Source organism: Lucilia cuprina, chromosome 6 (assembly GCF_022045245.1).
Source record: "Lucilia cuprina isolate Lc7/37 chromosome 6, ASM2204524v1, whole genome shotgun sequence".
NCBI classification, from domain to species: Eukaryota; Metazoa; Arthropoda; class Insecta; order Diptera; family Calliphoridae; genus Lucilia; species Lucilia cuprina.
In genome coordinates this window covers 46101643-46122194 of record NC_060954.1, presented here as the reverse complement: position 1 = coordinate 46122194, position 20552 = coordinate 46101643, and the positions used below count along the sequence as shown (strand labels likewise).

At 33.5% G+C, this 20552-nt stretch overlaps 1 protein-coding gene across 1 annotated transcript; it reads left to right on the top strand.

Moving 5' to 3' along the window:
• Positions 1-1860: 1860 nt before the first annotated feature.
• LOC111678157 (CCR4-NOT transcription complex subunit 1) lies at positions 1861-19121 on the top strand. The gene is made up of 8 exons (XM_023439416.2): positions 1861-2077; positions 3108-3402; positions 7124-7357; positions 9120-12234; positions 12300-14839; positions 17073-18241; positions 18305-18664; positions 18741-19121. Exons 2-8 carry the CDS (start codon positions 3301-3303, stop codon positions 18832-18834), a joined length of 7614 nt encoding a protein of 2537 aa, XP_023295184.2. The 5' UTR covers positions 1861-2077; positions 3108-3300; the 3' UTR covers positions 18835-19121.
• Positions 19122-20552: the final 1431 nt, after the last annotated feature.

Genomic DNA, 20552 nt, shown 5'->3' with positions numbered 1-20552 from the left:
CGCTCTCATTCAACATTCAACCTCCAATTACGTAGTGAATTACATGATTCACCATACAATATTTCAGGTGAAAATTACACAAGCTGTACGTAATTTAGTTTGAATTACGTACGAATTAAAAAAAGGGTTCTATAGTTGAAACGAAAAGTCGACTTTTTGATTTTTTGTATATCGTTAAAAATCGATATTTAGACTTTTAGTATATTTTAAATACTCGACTTTTCGACTTTTTTCAGAGACGTTAGTCGAGTTATCGACTTTTATTGGAACAAAGTAGTCGACTTCGACTTTTTTCGACAAAAATTCGATTGTTCGATTATTCAGAAGTCGATTTATAGAAACCTAATTACAAATTAATATGTGTAATCTCTAATTTTTATCGAGTATTTATTAAAATCCGCTGTTTGTTTTCATTGGTAGGTAAGGTTCTATAGTTGAAACGAAAAGTCGACTTTTTTCATTTAATTGAAAGTCGACTTTTAGACTTTTTGACTATAAGTATTTTATAAATAGTCGAATTTTCGACTTTTTTCAACTTTTTCCGACTATTTTCGACTTCGACTTTTTTCGACTTTTCGTCATTTTTCGACTTTTTTTGACTTTTTTCGACTTTCAGACTATTCGACTTTTTATTAACAAAGTCGTCTTTTTTCACAGACGATAGTCGAGTTATCGACTTTTTTGAAACAATTTTCGATTTTTCCACTTTTTTGACAAAAAGTCGATTGTTCGATTATTCAAAAGTCGATTTATAGAACCCTATTGGTAGGATACAAATAAAATAAAATAATTATAAAAAAAAACAAGTAAGACCTGATTCACACTGGGAAACTTTGGATTTTACGTGTGAGAGAAAGAGATGGTTAATATTTCTTTCTCTCACACACAAAAATCAAAAGTTTTCTAGTATTAACCAGGTCTAAGAAAGTGTAGTCGGGCAAGGCCGACCATATAATTCCCAACACCTGTTATGAAAAAAGCATTTAAGTTGAATTGTATCTTGCCTCAGATATACTTAAGCAGTTTATTGTTGAATAAAATTGTAAACATTTAAGTGAAATTTTAATGCGGGCTTTTCATAGGGGCTATGAAATTCGTGAGGGTCATCAAGTATAGTATAGATATGAGCATATTAAACATAATTATGAACTTAAAAGCCCTATTCAGAGGGTTAAATTGTATGGGGGCTATGTGAAATAATGGACCGATGAAAACCATTTTCAACAGGCTTTGTCTACGGTACCATAGACGATCATGTGCCATATTTGCGACCTGTAGTTTGATTACAAGGTTTATAGGTGGGTATAGGACCAATATTATTGTGCGTTACAAACATCAACGCAAACCCAATATATCCTCCCAACTAAAGTGGTGTAGGGTATAAAAACAACATGTCGATGAACTGTCGAAACGAATTACGAATGTATCGTAGAAACGGGTTAATTGGCTACCGTTATTCAGAGGCAGATTTAAGTAATTCAATTGATCGTGGAAACATGGTATAGTAATTCAATTAGCACTTATTTTTTTAATTTTTCCATCCCTGCATAATTTCTCACACAACTTATGTGCTTGCTCTGTCTACAATATATATTTGCTACACACATCACTAGCACACACAAAATCGCACATCACTAACTCAAAGTGACAAGTCAACGAGCAAGATATATTAATTATAAGGTAGTGTTAAAAGAACAGCTGATTGTTTTTTGCTAATACACTTTTCGTTTTTTACATGTACTTTGACAGCGAGCTGGCACTTTTGAGTGTAGACATACTGTCAAACTCCATATAAAAAAAATAAAATGAATTCGCTCTGTTTTACTGAGTTTGCCGATGACACTACCTTATAATTAATATAAATTGGTCAACGAGGAAAAAAATCTAAAGACAATACGAGACGAACAATCAACAAGAAAATACGATTTTTATAAAAATTTAATACTTTTTTTAAACAAAAAACGAAAAAATATCTTAAATACCAAAACAAGTAAATAAAATCTATATTATTTTTTAAGCTAACAAAAAGTTTAAAGGCAAACAAAGCAATATACCACCAGATACGACTTTGTTACGTGTAAGTGAAGAAATAGATAAAAAAAAAGACAAGGAAAATGAAAAACCTCGAGAAGAAGATGACAACGTCAACGGAGGGGGCAAACGCGGACAAAAAACGAAAATATTAAATAAAAAAACTCACAAAATTTTAAAGGCGACGTGAAAAAATGTGTGTGTTAAAATAATTTCTTAAAAACTAATAAAAAACGGTGTAGTGAAATAATAAAAATATTTTAAACGCAAATTTAAAGTAATTTTTTTCTAATAATAATAAAAAAAGCCATATAAGGGAACCAGCATATTGCTAAACTAAAAAAAAATACTAATAATTTCTTTGGCCCCTTTGGGGCCAAATTGTGTTAAGCATTTTGTTTTTGTTTTGTTAAGCAATTTAACCGCGTGGAAATTTATAAAGAAAAATAAAAACAAATTCTCCACTACGGAGTTATATTCATAATAACGAAGGTCTGACTGTTGGTACCCCACCAAAAAATATTTTTATTAAATAATAAAGCTACCACTTGATTATTATTTGAAAAAAAAAAATGAAACAAAGAGATTCCCCCAAAAATTAACAAAAAAAGGAGGTCATTAATTGCGTCTTTAAATTTGTGTCAACAATTTCACAATAAACGAAAAGCAAAACAACGAAATTAAAAGTGCAACCAAATCAAAACTCAATATCATCATCATCTAACTACAATCAGCCTTCCAAAAAGAACAAACGAACACAAAACAAAAACAACATATTTGTACAAAGATAAAAAACAAAGAAAATTTTTTAACAATTTGTAGCTATAAATACCAATAAAATTGAATTTTTGAACAAAAACAACAAAAAGAAAACAAAAATATTTTCACCCCATTTCTTGCAACAGGAAAACAAAAACAAGTGCATTAGTTCCCCTCCCGCAACCTTCTTTTTTTTATAAAATAAACAAATTTTGGGGCTTTACAACAATATCGTTAGTTTTTTTTTTTGTTTTTCAAACATTTGATCAATTAATTTTATTTTATTTTTGTTCATTGTTCGTGCGCTGCCGCTATAGTCGTCGACGTCGTCAGTTTGCTTATGTGTTTGTGTAAGATCTTGTAAATATACATTTTTTTTCGAAGGTTCCTAACAAAGAATTGTTGGTATCATTCGAAAAAAAGAAACATTATCCAAGATCACATCATTCTCATAACAAACGTGTATATGCTGCTAAAATCGCCGTACAACTATAATTTAATGGAAGAGCTATGAACCTAGACCATCTGAAATTGACGCTGACGCAGATTGGTAATTTGGTCAAACAGATAAATAAGAAAAATTTTGCTGAAACAACAGTTAGCCTTAATCAGGTATGTTTTTTAGAAATATAATTTATTTTCCTCTAAAACTATTCATATTTAATTTACCATATACCTAGGTACTAACAATAGTTTCATTCCAGTATCTGATCGACTTCGAGATTTGAATCCCCCCGATCTATTTTCAATATATATTTTTTATAATTGTGTACATTTCTAATTTCAAATCTGAAAAGTACCCTGAAACAATAGACCCGAACACATTGTTAGAGTGTATTACAATATAGCTTCATTTCAGTATTTGATCGACTACGAGATATAATATCATATCCCTCCGACCTATTTCAATATACATATCTTCTTTTCTTAATTATGCATATTTCTAATTTGAAATCCGAATTGAACCGAATTTACAACTTTAAAATTTACGTCTTTTCCTACACGATAATCGACACCCGAGTTTTCGAAAAAAATAGATTTTTATTTTTATCGAAAACTAATTGTTCAAAAGCGTGTTATCTCAATCGTTAATATTCTGTAAAGAAAAACATTTAAAACATTCCTGTAAAACAAAACCGAATTTTTTTCAAAAATTTAACAATTTCCAAGTCACGAAATTTCAAAATATAATCTGTACTTTGAAAGTTCAAATAAAATTTCGTAAGTTTAACATTCCGTTTGTTATTTTCACGATATCTTAAAGTATTTAGCAATCTTCGTCAGTCCACATGTTTGTTTAAACTAGATCTAAATCTTCAATAATTCTATTATTCGAGAAGTATGTTATAGAAAATCGAAAATACTCGGTCAATAATGTTCTATATGTTTAGGCTTTAATATATATTAAAAATTTAAATTTTAGATAAAGGTTTTTTGTCCTAAATATAGGAAAAGAAATATGTTACCATTAGACTCTAAATATATGGTAACGATAGAATTCAAAAGTTATTCCTTAGCTCAAGGCAGGTCCATGTTATGCACATACATTTTGTCAAAAGTAAGACTTAATTATTGAATTTAAGACTTATATCTCAAATCAAACATATATGAAATATTCGCTTTACTGCCAATGTCTAAGGTTCTATAAATCAAATTTCAACTTAAAAATCGGTATGTCAATTATCTTGTACGAAAAAATTCAAGATCAAAAGTCAATGAAAATTTAACAAAGTCGAATCTTGAAAATTTTGTATGTAAACACATACAAAAATAGTGAAACAGCTGTTTCCATCTTACTTTGTTATTGTTTTATACCAATCGTGTAAACACAAAAAAATATAAATCATACGATTTTATTGCCTTTTTTGTTATACGGATAGAATTTCATTTTACTTCTTTATTAGACTTTACGTACGTAAAGTGTGATCGTGTGAAGTGCCATTTATCGGATACAGCAAACTGTCGAACTCCAAATTTGCCTAGGTGTCATTATAATTCAATCGTCTTGTAGCGATTTACCTTTTTTCAATTGCATGGCAACATTGTTTTTATACTTATGTTTATTAAACACAGCCAATTATACCTGCTTCGTCATTATGTTAACTGAACAAAGCCAACATATTACTTCACACCGTTGATAAATTAGGTCATAATAACTTCACAAGCCGAGTTAATATAAATTAGAACTTTACTATCGATAAAAATGAAGAAATAATATTAATCTTCCAAAAAATATAACATTCCTTGTTAATAATTCTTTTAAAATCAATTAAAATTATATATATCACTTTTAAAAAAAGTGTAAATTTAGTACCAACTTTTGCAACAGTGCAAGTTCAATCAACCATTTTTGCCGACGCCATTACAATTTGCAAAAGAAGAAAAATTTCTCTGCTTGTGGTTTTTGTGTCGTCTTGTGAAAAAAAGAGAAAATTATTATAAATACATACAAAAAAACATTAAAAAATTTATAAAATTCAATTAAAAGGTTAGCAATACATAAAGTTTATGTGAAATATTAAGAAAATATCTTATTTTAAAGTGATTATAAAGAAATTTTAAACTTTGCTTTTTCTGTGCTGCAAAAGTTGAAAAAAAAACCAACGCATACGCTTTCTTCGCTGTCTCGCATATTTTCGTGTATTTCCCTTTGTGGTTTTTCCTTATACTTTAAAAATCAACAATAAAAAGTGAAAAATAAAACGTATAACATATTTAACAGAAAAAGTGTTTAGTTTTAAAGAGAAATAAAATTTTGTTAAAAAGAAAATTTTTAGAATTTGTGTATAGAAATTATAGCTTTTTTGCTGTGTGTGACTTTAGAAGAAAAATCCTTTTTTTCTTGTATCTTCCATTGGTTTGAAATTTGTATAAAATTCCATGGACTTCTTTTCGCATATGATTAAAGTGGAGCAGGGCAATTTTTTGTTAGTTATATATAGCTGTCTCTTTTTTTCAAAGTTTTTTTTTATAAGTGTTTGTGTGTATTGTTATTTTTCGTATATGTGTTTCCGTTGAAATTGTTGTTGTGATGGGGGGAGAGGGTATTGTTAAAGTGTATTTACAAAATGAGTTGCCAGATGTTAAGCTTTTTTGGAGTTATATTTTGAAAATTGTTATATATTTTCACCCTACACTAAACACTATTGTGGAGGGGGTTTTACGTGTTTGCGCTGTTATATGTATGTAGTTCAAAGAAATATTAGTAATACAACCAACTAGATGTATAGAAATCCGCAATCAGGTCTCAATTTTTAAGATCATTTGATACAAAGTTTTCAAGTGTTTTTTTCACCCAAGGAAGAACTACTGAAAATGTCGATTAGGCTTCTAACTGGAATAATTACTGGGCACTGTATGATTGGACATATGTAAGAACGTATAGGCTACCCAAATCATAGCTACTGTAGAAGCTGCTTGGACGAAGAGGAAGTGGAATCGGTACAAAACCTTCTATGTGACTGTCCATCCTTACAAGGTCACAGACTACTCTATCTGGGAAGAGCTCTTTTTCATGATCTAGACTGTCTCAGAGATGCGTCACTGATAAACATGATCGGTTTTATTAATAGCACCGCTGGTTTACATGGAGACCGAACGAACCAAGTAGTCAACGAAATTAGGGAGGATAACCATTCTCTCATCGCTAGGGAATGGTAATTCTAAGGGTATCACAATGGGCCATAAGGCCTCCGAGTGAACTCGCTTGCTTGCGAGCAAACCCACGTAACTTAACCTAAGAAGAAGAAGAAAAACTAATCGTTCTGATTGAAGTTAGTACTACTTCAAAATTTCGACTTTCTATATCAAGACAGAGTGTCATTAAGTCTGGCATAAACGACTGACTGGTTTTTTACATGTTTTAAAAACTATTTCAATTAACATGAAACATAGTTACATAAAAACTATACGTGCTTTTATAATGCAATAATTTTCTATACATTTTAATGCGATCGTGCTCTACCGGCCACCGTTTTTAATTATTTCTTTCTTATTTTTTTTACATACTCTTTTTTTCTACCTATTTCATTTTAATCTTTTTATTTTAATTATAGTTACCCCATTTTTTTCCTATTAAAGTATTAATAATTTCCATGAATTATACGTTTCTTATGTTCAACCCACAGTCTTACTATTATTATGTTATTTCTATTTTTTTTTTTTTTGTCTTTTACCCCCTGCTCTTTCATCATCTGCTCTATATTTTATAGTTTAACCACAATTAATTTAATTTTTTTTATATATGTATATTATTTATTTGTAACTGTTGTTTTGTACAAAATTTCTATATTTTTCATTTTGTTTTTTTTTTTCTTCTCTCTCTCTTATATAGTTAATTGAAGAATTTGGCTTAGAAGCGGATCGTCATTGTCTGCGTTGTCTATTTTCGAGCATTAATTTTAATGATCCAATATTAACGTCAACGTCACCAACGTCATCAATTCAACAACAGCAACAACAATTGCAAGCAAAACTATTACAACAACAATTGGAAAAACAACTTGGTCGAGCTTCACTTATATCAAATATTTGTTTTGCCATTGACAACTGTTGGCCGCAACAAAAAGTAAGTTTTTTTTAAATCACTGTTTAAAAGTGAAATTATATTAATCAAAAGGTTATAAATATAAAAGAAAATGTAAAAGTAAAAAATTTCATTGTTAAAACTTAAGTATTGTTAGTTATTAGTTCTGATTACTTTACAATTAAGAATAGTATCAACAAGAATAAAGCAAAACAGAAAATAATTACTTCATTAGCCAACTGTTAGCCAAAACAGAGACAAAGAGCTAATAATGCAAGAAAAACAACACCAAAAAAGCTCGGGGTGGATATATCATTAAAGGATTCAAGATTAAATCATCTTTCAGACTGTCAAACTATTGTAGTGTTCTTTAGGAAACGTAGAAACGTAGATATAAAGTTTCTAACGGGTATCTTGAAGACATTTAAGTAAATCTGAGGATTCTAGGCAATCTTTGATGTAACTCTGGTCACAACAAGTATCAAGGTAATTGTAGGGGGATAAAGAAATAGACGTGGTTACTAGTATTTCCCTAAAGGCCATAATACACGTTTGTCAGATCTTACAACGTTGTCAGTAAAATATTAAGAACTTACAATTTTTCTTTTGAAACGTTGTCAGAAAATGCATAATTGACAATATTGCAAAACAAAGTAGGTTGGCTGTAACATTTCCTGTACATTTTTCTGCCAACGTTGTAAGATCTTACAACCGTGTATACAAAGCTTAACGCTAATAAGTATCTGATATCTGATGGCTTTATCACAAAATGAACTGTATAAAAAAGGTCAAATCGTTTGTTTCAATGAAAACAGATCTTGAGGACTAACTTATATCTGGAAGCATCAAGTAATAATCAGTATGAAAAATTCATGGTTTTTCAATGAAACCACATGTCAAACTTGGCATCTTTGCGATGCTCTCAAGCCACTGTTAATTATAACTTTTCGCAGAGGACATACTCGGGAGAGTTGTGTCAGAAGTCTTAATCTTGTATCCAATGACACCTGCATAAGCAGGTGTCATTTACCGAGAATAGAGGACCTGAGAGCATGTTTATGATGCTCTCAGGCCACTCTTATACATAACTATCCGCAGAGGACACATACGGGACAGTCGTGTCAGAAGTCTTAATCTTGAATCCAATGACAACTGCATAAGCTATACTAACAACTTTACAGCATTTACCGAGAATAGAGGGCCTTACTTCGCTACTGCCTCTCTCTTGAGTATTGATTAGCTCTCTTAAACATCAGTCAACTTAATCAAATTAATTCTGAAAGCATAGAGTAATACCGAGTAAAGACTTTAAAGCCAATATGATATAATAAAAGTTAAGTAAACTAATTCTTAGCGTCGTGATCGAAAAATCCATACATTTTGGGGGTCACATTGCAGCCGATTTACTTTCTCAGATTATACCGCAGAATGAAACCCGAAAGCTTTATATAAAACGAGCAGTTCCTCCTGGGATTTCGGCAGATAAGCGTAGACATCGATGTTTATACCCCTAAATAGTAATTGTTCAGTTTTAGCTGTAACAACGACAACAACAATGGAGTAGTTGCCTTTGAACCTAAACTATACCATTATTTTGAAAGTTAAAAACATTTTTTTTTCTGTATTCCTCTGAATTCGAAACTCAATTATTATTTTCATTAAATATTACTAAATACTACTTTAAATTTGTCTTTTAAACTATTTCTGTATTTGTAAACTTAAAATTTAATAAAAAAAAGTTATATTTTACATTTATTTCTATATATTTCACTTTATTATTATTATTCTTTTCTTACCCATATAGAGCCTTAAACCCACAAATCAACTTATCAATCAAATTGTTCGTGTAACTGGCATCAATAAATTGTGTGAGTGTATCTTAAGTCTAGCACTAACACATTCACAACAATTGGAATTACGCACGTATGCTGCTGAACAGTTGAGTAAAGCTTTGCCCGAACTCATTGAATCGTATTTGGGTAAAAATCAACAATCGGCTGGTGTAATCAGTAGTTTGCATGACGTCTCTTTGGATTTATTGCAATTATTATTGACCTGTTTGGAAACGTATGTAGCTGAACCTAATCTACGTTTACAGTTTATAGACAAATTAAGAGAAGAATTTCCCCGCGATCAAGTGCCACTTATTTTAAAACCCTATTTATATAGTAATTTATTCAAAACTACAACACCAACAACAACAACAGCTGAAGCTAATAAAACTGCTGGTGGTAGTGAAGAGTTAACAACAGAGGAGGAACAACTTGCTTTCTTAACGAGCAGTCAAAACTCTACTAATGGCTATGTTTGTGCGGAAGTACCCATAGAAGAGATCTATGACAATATATGCGAAACTATATTTTCCCAACACAATAATATTATGGACACATCTTGGATTAATTTAATCCTAGAAATTGGTTATGAATTTACCTCAAGTGTTGAAGAATGTAAAAATCATTTACGAAGCGGTACCACAGGCAATGCAGCTGGCGCCGGTGGCAGTGGTGGTGCAGCAGGAGCTGGCTCAGGCAGCCGTGATTTGTTACCACAAGATGTGGCCAAAATTATTGGGCTCATGTGTCGTCGACATACCTCTCTGCTCGATTGTAATGTAAATTTGCCTACACCAGCCAACTTTTGGCCACAACAGCAAGCTACACAAAATGCCAACCAACAGCAGCAACAAAATACCAATAATAATAATGATAATTCTTCCAACAATGCGGATAAAACTAATAATGGCAATGATAAAAAGGATAAAACTCCTGGTGCAAATTCTACCAGTGGCACTGGCAGCACTGACACCACACAGGCCTGGAAGCCAGATGTATTTGTACAAGCTTTAAAAGAAGTGCAGCCACAACTTAATTGGAAGGAAGTATGCCTGGAATTAGATCATCCAGAGTTTATTTTAAAAGATCGCATTGGTTTAGATCTTTTGCTAACCATATTCCGCTTGGCTACACAATCAACCTTATTTCCTTATCCCGAGTACATATATCGTCATTGGCAAAATGTTGAAGGGCAATTTTCTCTTATTGCTGTAATGCTAAAGAATCCCGATCTCTTTTCCTTTGCCGACTATATTTTCAATGCCTCACCCGTGGAAATATTAAAAACTCCACCCGATACCGAGAACAAGGAAATATGTGCTTGGAAATCATTGCATTTAGTTGAGGTTTTATTGTATGTAGCCGAACATGGCTATTATGCACCTGTACATGAACTTTTCAAATTTCCTGCCCAACATTGTCCGGATGTTTTGTTTCTTTCACTGTTGCATATAAACCCACCATTGACTGGTCTAAGACAAGAGCTGTTCAATCAATTGATACCCACATTTTTGGCAAATCATCCCAATTCGGGTGTTATATTAGCAAGTGCTTGGAATTCTAATCATTTTAGCATGACTCTAAGACCCATTATAATGCATGCCATGTCTGAATGGTATTTACGTGGTACGGAGTATGATCAAGTGAAATTGTCACGTATCTTGGATGTGGCTCAAGATCTTAAGGCTTTGTCTACTTTGTTAAATGCTCGTTCATTTGTTTTCGTTATCGATTTGGCTTGCCTGGCGTCCAGGCGTGAATATCTTAAATTAGAGAAATGGTTAAGTGATAAGATACGTGATCATGGTGAGACATTTATACAGGCGATTCTAAAATGCCTACAAAGACGTTGTCCTCAAGTAACTAATGCTAAAATACCTGATGATCAATTGCCACCCAAGCAGGCTCAACTGCCACCCGAAACTGTTAATACTATGTTATCCTGTTTGCAGGCCTGTATAGGTAATGTACCCCATGATATTGCCGAAATCATTATGCAAATGACAGCCAATTGTTCGATAATGGCTAATAAAGCTAGAGCTGCTGCAGCGGCTGCTGTACAACAAGGACCTTTAGTACCACCACAGAATGCTATGCGTGGTCATCGTGGCATGGATATGTCGGCAGCTGGTGTAGGTGGTGTACCTGGAGGCGTACCACCGCCTTTTTCTGCCAATCTTAATGCCCAGCAAATGTTTGGTACCACCATGGATACTCTATCGAATTTGACTACTAATATAGCTGGCCTTAACTTGGGTGGTCCCAATGGTGCTTTCAACTTTGGCAATGTACTCAATAATCTCGTCTCAACACCAGCTTCACCCTCGCGTCTTATGAATCCTGCCGCTGCCAGTCCATATCCTTTAAATCCCATGCAAATGGCAGCACCACCACCTTCCGTGGGAGGTCTGGGACGTATGCCGCCCTCTGCTCAACAGCCCACACCCACACCACCAAATCCCAATAATCCCATAATTGCCGATTTTCAAGGACCCGTTTCAAAGGAAATCGAGGATGAAGCAAATTCGTATTTCCAACGTATCTACAATCATCCTCCTCATCCAACTCTATCTATCGATGAAGTCTTGGAAATATTGCAGCGTTTTAAAGAATCTAATATACGTCGCGAGCAGGAGGTTTATCAGTGTATGCTGCGTAATCTTTTCGAAGAGTATCGTTTCTTTGCTCACTATCCCGAAAAAGAATTACAAATAACTGCCCAATTGTTTGGTGGCATTATAGAACGTAATCTTGTACCAACATTTGTGGCCTTGGGCTTAGCTTTACGCTGTGTTCTAGATGCTTTGCGTAAACCCGAAGGTTCGAAATTATATTACTTTGGTATTACGGCCTTGGATCGTTTCAAAACTCGTTTACACACTTACAACAAGTATTGTGAATACATACGTTCAATACCACATTTCAAGGATTTTCCACCACATCTTTTGCAATATGTAGAATATGGTTTTTTGGGTCAAGAACCGCCGGCAGCCAAGCTACAAATGTTAATGGGTGCTGGAGGTGTAGGTGGTGGTGGTGGTAATCAACCGCCACCAGATTCTATTTATCGTAGTAACTCAGTAACAGGTCAGTACATCTCATACTAAAGCTTTTTATAATAAATACTAATTCTTGAATCTTCTCCACTTTAGGCAACATTGTTACTACACCCACACAACAGAAACCTATGGTTGTGGCCCAATCTATACACCCGGCCCGCATGAAATCTATAGTAACAGCTACTAATATCGATACCCTATTGGTGGCTAATCAAGAGGAAAAGATTACAGTGCCACCAGAAGCCGTGCAAGATAAGACTGCGTTTATATTCAATAATCTAAGTCAGTTAAATATACCACAAAAGGTAGAGGAAATCAAAGATATTATGATCAAAGACTATTGGCCCTGGTTGTCACAATATTTGGTCTTGAAAAGAGCCTCAATGGAATTCAATTTCCATTCGCTATACTCGAATTTCTTGGATGCACTTAAAAATCCCGAAATCAATAAATATGTAACCAAGGAGACCTTGAGAAATATTAAAGTTTTATTACGTTCCGACAAAGGTGTGGTCAATTTCTCTGATCGCAGTCTGCTTAAAAATCTTGGCCACTGGTTGGGCATAATGACACTAGGACGTAATAAACCGATTTTACAAATAGATTTGGATCTCAAGTCTCTGCTGGCCGAAGCCTATCATAAAGGACAACATGAACTATTGTTTGTGGTACCATTTGTGGCGAAAATTTTGGAATCCTCTAATAAATCGAAGGTATTCAAATCACCCAATCCCTGGACTATGGCCATTATGAATGTATTGGGTGAATTGCATCAGGAACCGGATCTAAAATTGAATTTAAAATTCGAAATTGAGGTTTTGTGTAAAACACTTAACATCGATCTGAATAAATTGAAACCAATCATATACCTCAAGGATCCCTCACGTTATGGCATGATAGAACATCAAATGTCACAACCAAAACAAAAGGCTATAGAACCGGGACCCTCGCAGCAGCAACAACAGCAGCAACAGCAATCACAGCAGCAAGCTACGCCTACACCACATCAACAACAAATGATGACTGAAGCTGATGCACAAGCCATGATGATGGCCGCCAATGCAGGCGCTGCTGGTGTTGTAGTGCCTGGTACTTCAATACCTTCGCCCAGTATACCCAATGAACAGGCTGGACAAATGATGATGCCTGCTCCCGAGCCCCGCTATTCTTACGTAGACATAAATGTCACCAATTTCCAATTGATAGCACAACATGTAGTATTATCACCTCAAGTAGCTTTCTTACATGTTAATCCGAATATCAAACATTTGGTATTGAATGCCATCGAAAGAACCATTACCGAATGGCTACAACCGGTGGTAGATCGTTGTGTACGCATTGCAGCCTCCACAACAGAGCAAATTGTACGCAAAGATTTTGCTTTAGACCCCGATGAGCATCGTATGCGCACAGCCGCCCATCAAATGGTGCGTAATTTAGCCGCTGGTATGGCTATGATTACTTGTAAAGATCAAATCACCCAAACGTTAAACAACAATCTCAGAAAGGCTTTTATGACCACTTTACCGGGACCACCTACTTTCCAAGATATCGAAGGAGCCTCTATGCAACTGACCAATGATAATGTTGAATTAGCCTGCGCCTTTATACAGAAAACAGCTGCCGAAAAAGCCACTCCTGAAGTTGATCGCCGTTTAGCAGCCGACTTTGAGACACGTAAAATGGCCCGTGAGGAAAATAGTCGTTACTTTGATGCCCAAACATTGGCCTATCAAACGGAACGTTTGCCCGAACAGGTGCGCTTAAAGATGGGTGGAGTACCACCAAATCAATTTGCTGTCTATGCAGAGTTCGCCCGCAACATACCTGGTTTTCAGGCCATGAGTGATCGTGATATAGCTTTATTCCTGCCCAAGCCCCAGGAAATGCCACCCACATTTGCCCAAGATGAAATGGGTTTAATGTACACTGAATTGGCCAGCAAAATGGAAACATTCCTTAATAGCTGTGTAAACAATTCAAATCTACAATTACAGGCTAGTAAAATGCATGCTCTGCTTAATGCTCTCATGGTTACCAGACGCATACGAGACAATGATTCAGCCCTCAATCTTCTCACCCGTTGTGTAGAAGGTTTTGTAGAGGGTCTTATTAACATACCCGAACATGTTGAACAAATGAAACTATATCGTGATATACATTTGCGCATACTCACACTTTTACAGAATACATTCAGTGCACCGGCTACTGAACGAGCCATTACTAAATGTATTTTCGATATACGCGAAGAGGCCCGTTACAATGTGGAGGCCATAAAATTATTAATATCATCACAATTTCTTAACTTGCATCAGTTCGATTTGGCCCTACGTGATTGTATGGAAAATGGCAATAACTTTTTGGCCGTTACCTTTGCTATTACTTTAATGGAACGCTTATTGGTCGATGATCGTTCCACTTCTATTATTGCCGAAACTGAATTTTCATGTACCACTGATTTATTGAGTCGTTTAACACAACATCGTCATCGTTATCCAGAGGCATTATCAAACTTTATTGATATGCATTTCGGCAGTAGTAATACCATGGATGCTGGCACATTCGGTTCGGTAACTGATCGTTATTTGGCCGGTGCTACACAGTACATACATTCGGGAATGCAACATGTAAGGGTAAGTATTTGAGAGAGTACTTAATATATCATTTTAGAATAATAATACTAAGGTTCGGTTTTGGGCTCGCTGAAACGAAATTGAGAATTGAATCGGTAAAATGGATAAAAAATAATGACGAAGGGAAATGATAATAGAAATAAAGACATAAGGAACCACATTCGGGAACTACAGTAGAGTAGAACAAAACATAGACTGAAGAAGAACCGAAATAGCGCTGAATTAGATCTGAAGTATTCTAGAACTTTACTAGACCTAAACTAAAAACTGAACTAGATCTGAAGTTGAACTAAACTAGAACTGAACTACAACTGAAGTAAAACCGAAGTAAAACTGAACTAGAACTGAACTAAAATTAAACTAGAACTGAACTAGAACTGAACTAGAACTGAACTAGAACTGAACTAGATCTGAACTAGGACTGAACTAGAACTGAACTAGGACTGAACTAGAACTGAACTAGAACTAGAACTGAACTAGAACTGAACTGAACTAGAACTGATCTAGAACAGAACTGAACTAGAACTGAACTAAAACTGGACTAGAACTGAACTAGAACTGAACTAGAACTGAACTAGAACTGAACTAGAACTGAACTAGAACTGAACTAGAACTGAACTAGAACTGAACTAGAACTGAACTAGAACTGAACTAGAACTGAACTAGAACTGAACTAGAACTGAACTAGAACTGAACTAGAACTGAACTAGAACTGAACTAGAACTGAACTAGAACTGAACTAGAACTGAACTAGAACTGAACTAGAACTGAACTAGAACTGAACTAGAACTGAACTAGAACTGAACTAAAACTGAACTAGAACTGAACAAGAACTGAACTAGAACTGAAAGAGAACTGAACTAGAACGGAACTAGAACTAAACTAGAACTTAACTAGAGCTTAACTAAAACTCAACTAGAACTGAACTAGAACTGAAAGAGAACTGAACTAGAACGGAACTAGAACTATACTAGAACTGAACTAGAACTTAACTAGAGCTTAACTAAAACTGAACTAGAACTTAACTAGAGCTTAACTAAAACTGAACTGATTTAGAACTGAACTAGAGCTGAACTAGAACTGAACTAGAACTGAACTGAAGTAGAACTGAAATAACTGAACTAGAACTGAACTAGAACTTAATTAGAACTGAACTAGAACTGAACTAGAACTGAAATAACTGAACTAGAACTGAACTAGAACCTGAACTAGAACCTGAACTAGAACTAAACTAGAACTGAACTAGAACTGAACTAGAACTGAACTAGAACTGAACTAGAACTGAACTAGAACTGAACTAGAACTGAACTAGAACTGAACTAGAACTGAACTAAAACTGAACTAGAACTGAACAAGAACTGAACTAGAACTGAAAGAGAACTGAACTAGAACGGAACTAGAACTAATCTAGAACTTAACTAGAGCTTAACTAAAACTCAACTAGAACTGAACTAGAACTGAAAGAGAACTGAACTAGAACGGAACTAGAACTAAACTAGAACTGAACTAGAACTTAACTAGAGCTTAACTAAAACTGAACTGATTTAGAACTGAACTAGAGCTGAACTAGAACTGAACTAGAACTGAACTAGAACTGAACTAGAACTGAACTAGAACTGAACTAGAACTGAACTAGAACTGAACTGAAGTAGAACTGAAATAACTGAACTAGAACTGAACTAGAACTTAATTAGAACTGAACTAGAACTGAACTAGAACTAGAACTGAACTAGAACTGAAATAACTGAACTAGAACTGAACTAGAACTGAACTAGAACCTGAACTAGAACTGAACTAGAACTGAACTAGAACTAAACTAGAACTGAACTAGAACTGAACTAGAACTGAACTAGAACTGAACTAGAACTGAACTTAAACTGAACTAAAACTGGACTGGAACTGAACTAGAACAGAACAAGAACTAAACAAGAACTGAACTAGAGCTGAATTAGAACTGAACTAGAACTGAAATAGAACTGAACTTGAACTAGAACTGAAATACAACTGAACTACAACTGAACTACAACTGAACTACAACTGAACTACAACTGAACCACAACTGAACTAAAACTGAACTGGAAGTGAGTAAGAACTAAACTAGAACTGTAAGAAAAAGGTTCTTAAACTAAACTAATTTTTTTTCGAAATCTTCCTTTACTAGCCAGGATTTGAACTCTAGCCCGAAAATATTCACATCGTAAAGCTAACAAATTATTTTCCACCTTTTTTTTAGTCAAACGATTGTGATGATCCACCCGGTCTACAGGAGAAAACTGAGTTCTTACTCAAAGATTGGGTCTCCATTTACTCACAGTCCCACAATCTATCAAGAGAAACGAAAAATTTCGGTTCATTTGTACAAAAAATGAATCTCTATGGTATATTGAAAACCGATGACTTGATAACACGTTTCTTCCGTCAGGCAACACAATTTTGCATTGATTTGGTGTATCGCATTTTCAACGATCCCTCACATACACCGGTACAGGCTAAGACAAAAATCTTTCATTGGATTGATGCTTTTGTGCATTTAATAGCTTTACTTGTAAGACATTCAGGCGAGTCGGGTAATCCAACTACAAAAATTAATCTGCTCAACAAGGTATTGGGCATTGTGCTGGGCATTCTACTGCAAGATCAAGAAGTACATGGCGTAGCCTTTCAACAGCTGGGCTATCATCGTTTCTTTGTTATGCTATTCCTTGAGCTGAGCTCACCCGATGCCGTTTTGGAATCGTTGATGCATAGCATTGTTACCGCTTTCTCGCATACCTATCATCTCTTGAATCCATCGCTGGCACCCGGCTTTTGCTATGCATGGCTAGAGTTGATCTCACATCGTATCTTTATCGGACGTATACTTGCCCAAATCCCTCAACAGAAGGGTTGGCCCCTCTATGCCCAGTTACTGTTGGACTTGTTCAAGTATCTGGCACCTTTCCTGCGGAACGCCGAACTAGCGAAGCCAGTACAGATGCTGTATAAAGGAACGCTGCGTGTTCTGCTCGTACTCTTGCATGATTTTCCCGAATTTTTGTGCGATTATCATTTTGGCTTCTGTGATGCTATACCACCCAACTGCATACAAATGCGTAATATTATATTGGCTGCTTTTCCACGCAATATGCGTTTACCTGATCCTTTTACGCCTCATCTTAAGGTGGATATGTTGGCTGAGACTGCCACGGCACCAAAAATTTGCTCTAATTATGTTATTAACATACAACCGGCTAATTTTAAAAAGGATTTGGACTCATATTTAAAAGCAAGAGCTCCTGTTACTTTTCTCTCCGAGTTACGTAGTCATTTGCAAATCTCCAACGAACCAGGATCACGCTATAATATACCGCTTATGAATGCTCTCGTATTGTATGTGGGTACACAAGCAATTGCACATATTAGGTAAGGATTTAGGGGAAGGAATTTTTAAAGTTTATTTACAATATTTTCTTGTTTTTCTTGCAGAAATAAAAACTTTGTACCCAATACCTCGAATATAGCCCATAGTGCTCATATGGATATATTCCAAAATCTGGCAGTCGATTTAGATACCGAAGGACGTTATCTATTCCTAAATGCTATTGCCAATCAGTTGCGCTATCCCAACAGTCATACACATTACTTTAGTTGTGCTGTTTTACATCTATTCGCCGAGGCCAATTCAGAAGCCATACAAGAACAAATTACCCGAGTGTTACTCGAGCGTGTCATTGTCAGTCGTCCACATCCTTGGGGTCTTTTAATCACCTTTATTGAATTGATTAAGAATCCTATTTATAAGTTTTGGCATCATGATTTTGTACACTGTGCTCCAGAGATATCAAAGTAAGTTTTCTTTTTGTGATTTTTTTGTTTTTTTTTCTTTTAATATTAATTTAACTTGGTTTTTAACTATTTTCAGACTCTTTGAAACTGTAGCACGTTCTTGCATGGTTAAATCCAATCATCCCCAACAGATGAACAATATGGATGGAGAAATCCAAGAGATTAATTAAATTTTGAGTTAAAACTCAAACAATCAAACAATCTTTACACATGAAATGATTGTTTTGATTGAAAAATTTAAAAAAAAAAAACATAACCCAACAAACATACAAAACAAAACAACACATATGATAAAGGAAGAAAGTAATTGTTTCTTTTTTTAAGCTAAAGATAAATAAAAAAAAAAATTATGCCACATATTAAAAAATGATTTACGGTTTAAGAGATTGCAACCCATTTCTAATTTTATATTTATGTGTGTTTTTAATTTTATTTTTTAGTTATTATTTATAATATAGAGAGAAAAACAAAAAAATTAAAAAAAAATCCAAAAAAAGCATAACATTTTTTTTAATTAATAATTATAATTCTGTAAGTAGTTTAATATATAATTTTTGTGAAAAAGAAATCTATATATAAAAAAAAACTAAAATAATTAAAAATAAAATGAAAAAAAGGAAAACTTTAAATTAAATTTTAAAAATTAATTCTTTTTTTAATGTATTATATTAATAAAATAAATAACAAAAAAAAAAACAAACGAAAATTATTGAAAATTTCAAAAAAAAAAACTTAATTTGTTTTTATTTTTACTCTTTTTTTCGAAAAATACAAAAAGAAAACGAAACATTATTTGTAAAAACTTTATAACAAATCATGTAAATATTTACATTAAACATTCTGTTGCAAACAAAAAAGCCACCCAAACAAATTTCAACAACTCTTAAATGTAAACCATTAACTGTTAAAAAAAAAAAACAAAAACATTTTAAAAATGTTTCAATTTTAGCTAAAAAAAGAACAAAATTATTTACATCAGCAACTGAATGAATGAACTGGCAACATTTACAAACAAACAAAAATGTTTTTTTTTTTAAACCAGAATTCTTATTAGAAATGTATTTAATTAAATGTTTTTATGATTTTTTTTTCTTAGCTACAAAAAATATATTACAAAAACAACAACAACAACAACAACTCAAACATAAAAATTTTTAAATGTATAAACAAAAACAAAAATTATATATAAAATATAAATGTAAAATCAAAGTAAAAAAACTATATTATAACAATCCACTACCCTTCTAACTACATTTCCCCTTCTTATACCTTATAAACAACAACAAACAACAACAATAATAAATATAATAAAAAAATTACATGAAGTAATATTATAAACGAAATTTATAAATAATTAATAATAATAAATTAAAATGAATATAATATAAAAAAAGAAAGAAAAAAAACAATTCAAAACCAACAACAAACACATTTATGTTAAGTCACATTAATTATAAATAAACAAAATAAATCATATGTATAAATAATTGCAAAAAAAAACGATTTAAGAGTTTTATTTGAAAACAAGTTAGTTAGTTTGAAACTAGTATGCACATTTGAAACTAGTATGCACATACATATCGGGCCTGTTGTGCGCTCCTTAACCAGTGCCTCAGGAGGGAATTGAACCCACCACCTGCGGTCTACCAGACTAAGGAGTGAGATCGAAAAATTCTTAACATACATATATGTTTATAAAAAAGAAACCACTAAACTTACAGCTTAATTTCTTTTCTTATTTGATTCAAATTATTATTACAATTTACAAAAAAAAAAAAAAAAAAAAATATTTTTATAGTTTTAATCACTAGTGATGAAATTTTGAACCCTTTTCGGAAACCCTTCCATTAACGTTTTTATAGTGCTTTCTGTCACTTTGCTCGAACAT

Bases quoted from the DNA above. Each gene is read 5' to 3' on its own strand.
- LOC111678157 (XM_023439416.2), top strand. From the start codon at position 3,301: ATGAACCTAGACCATCTGAAATTGACGCTGACGCAGATTGGTAATTTG. The intron at 7,358-9,119 runs GTAAGTTTTTTT...TTACCCATATAG, and splicing joins ACTGTTGGCCGCAACAAAAA to AGCCTTAAACCCACAAATCA. The intron at 18,242-18,304 runs GTAAGGATTTAG...TTTTTCTTGCAG, and splicing joins CAAGCAATTGCACATATTAG to AAATAAAAACTTTGTACCCA.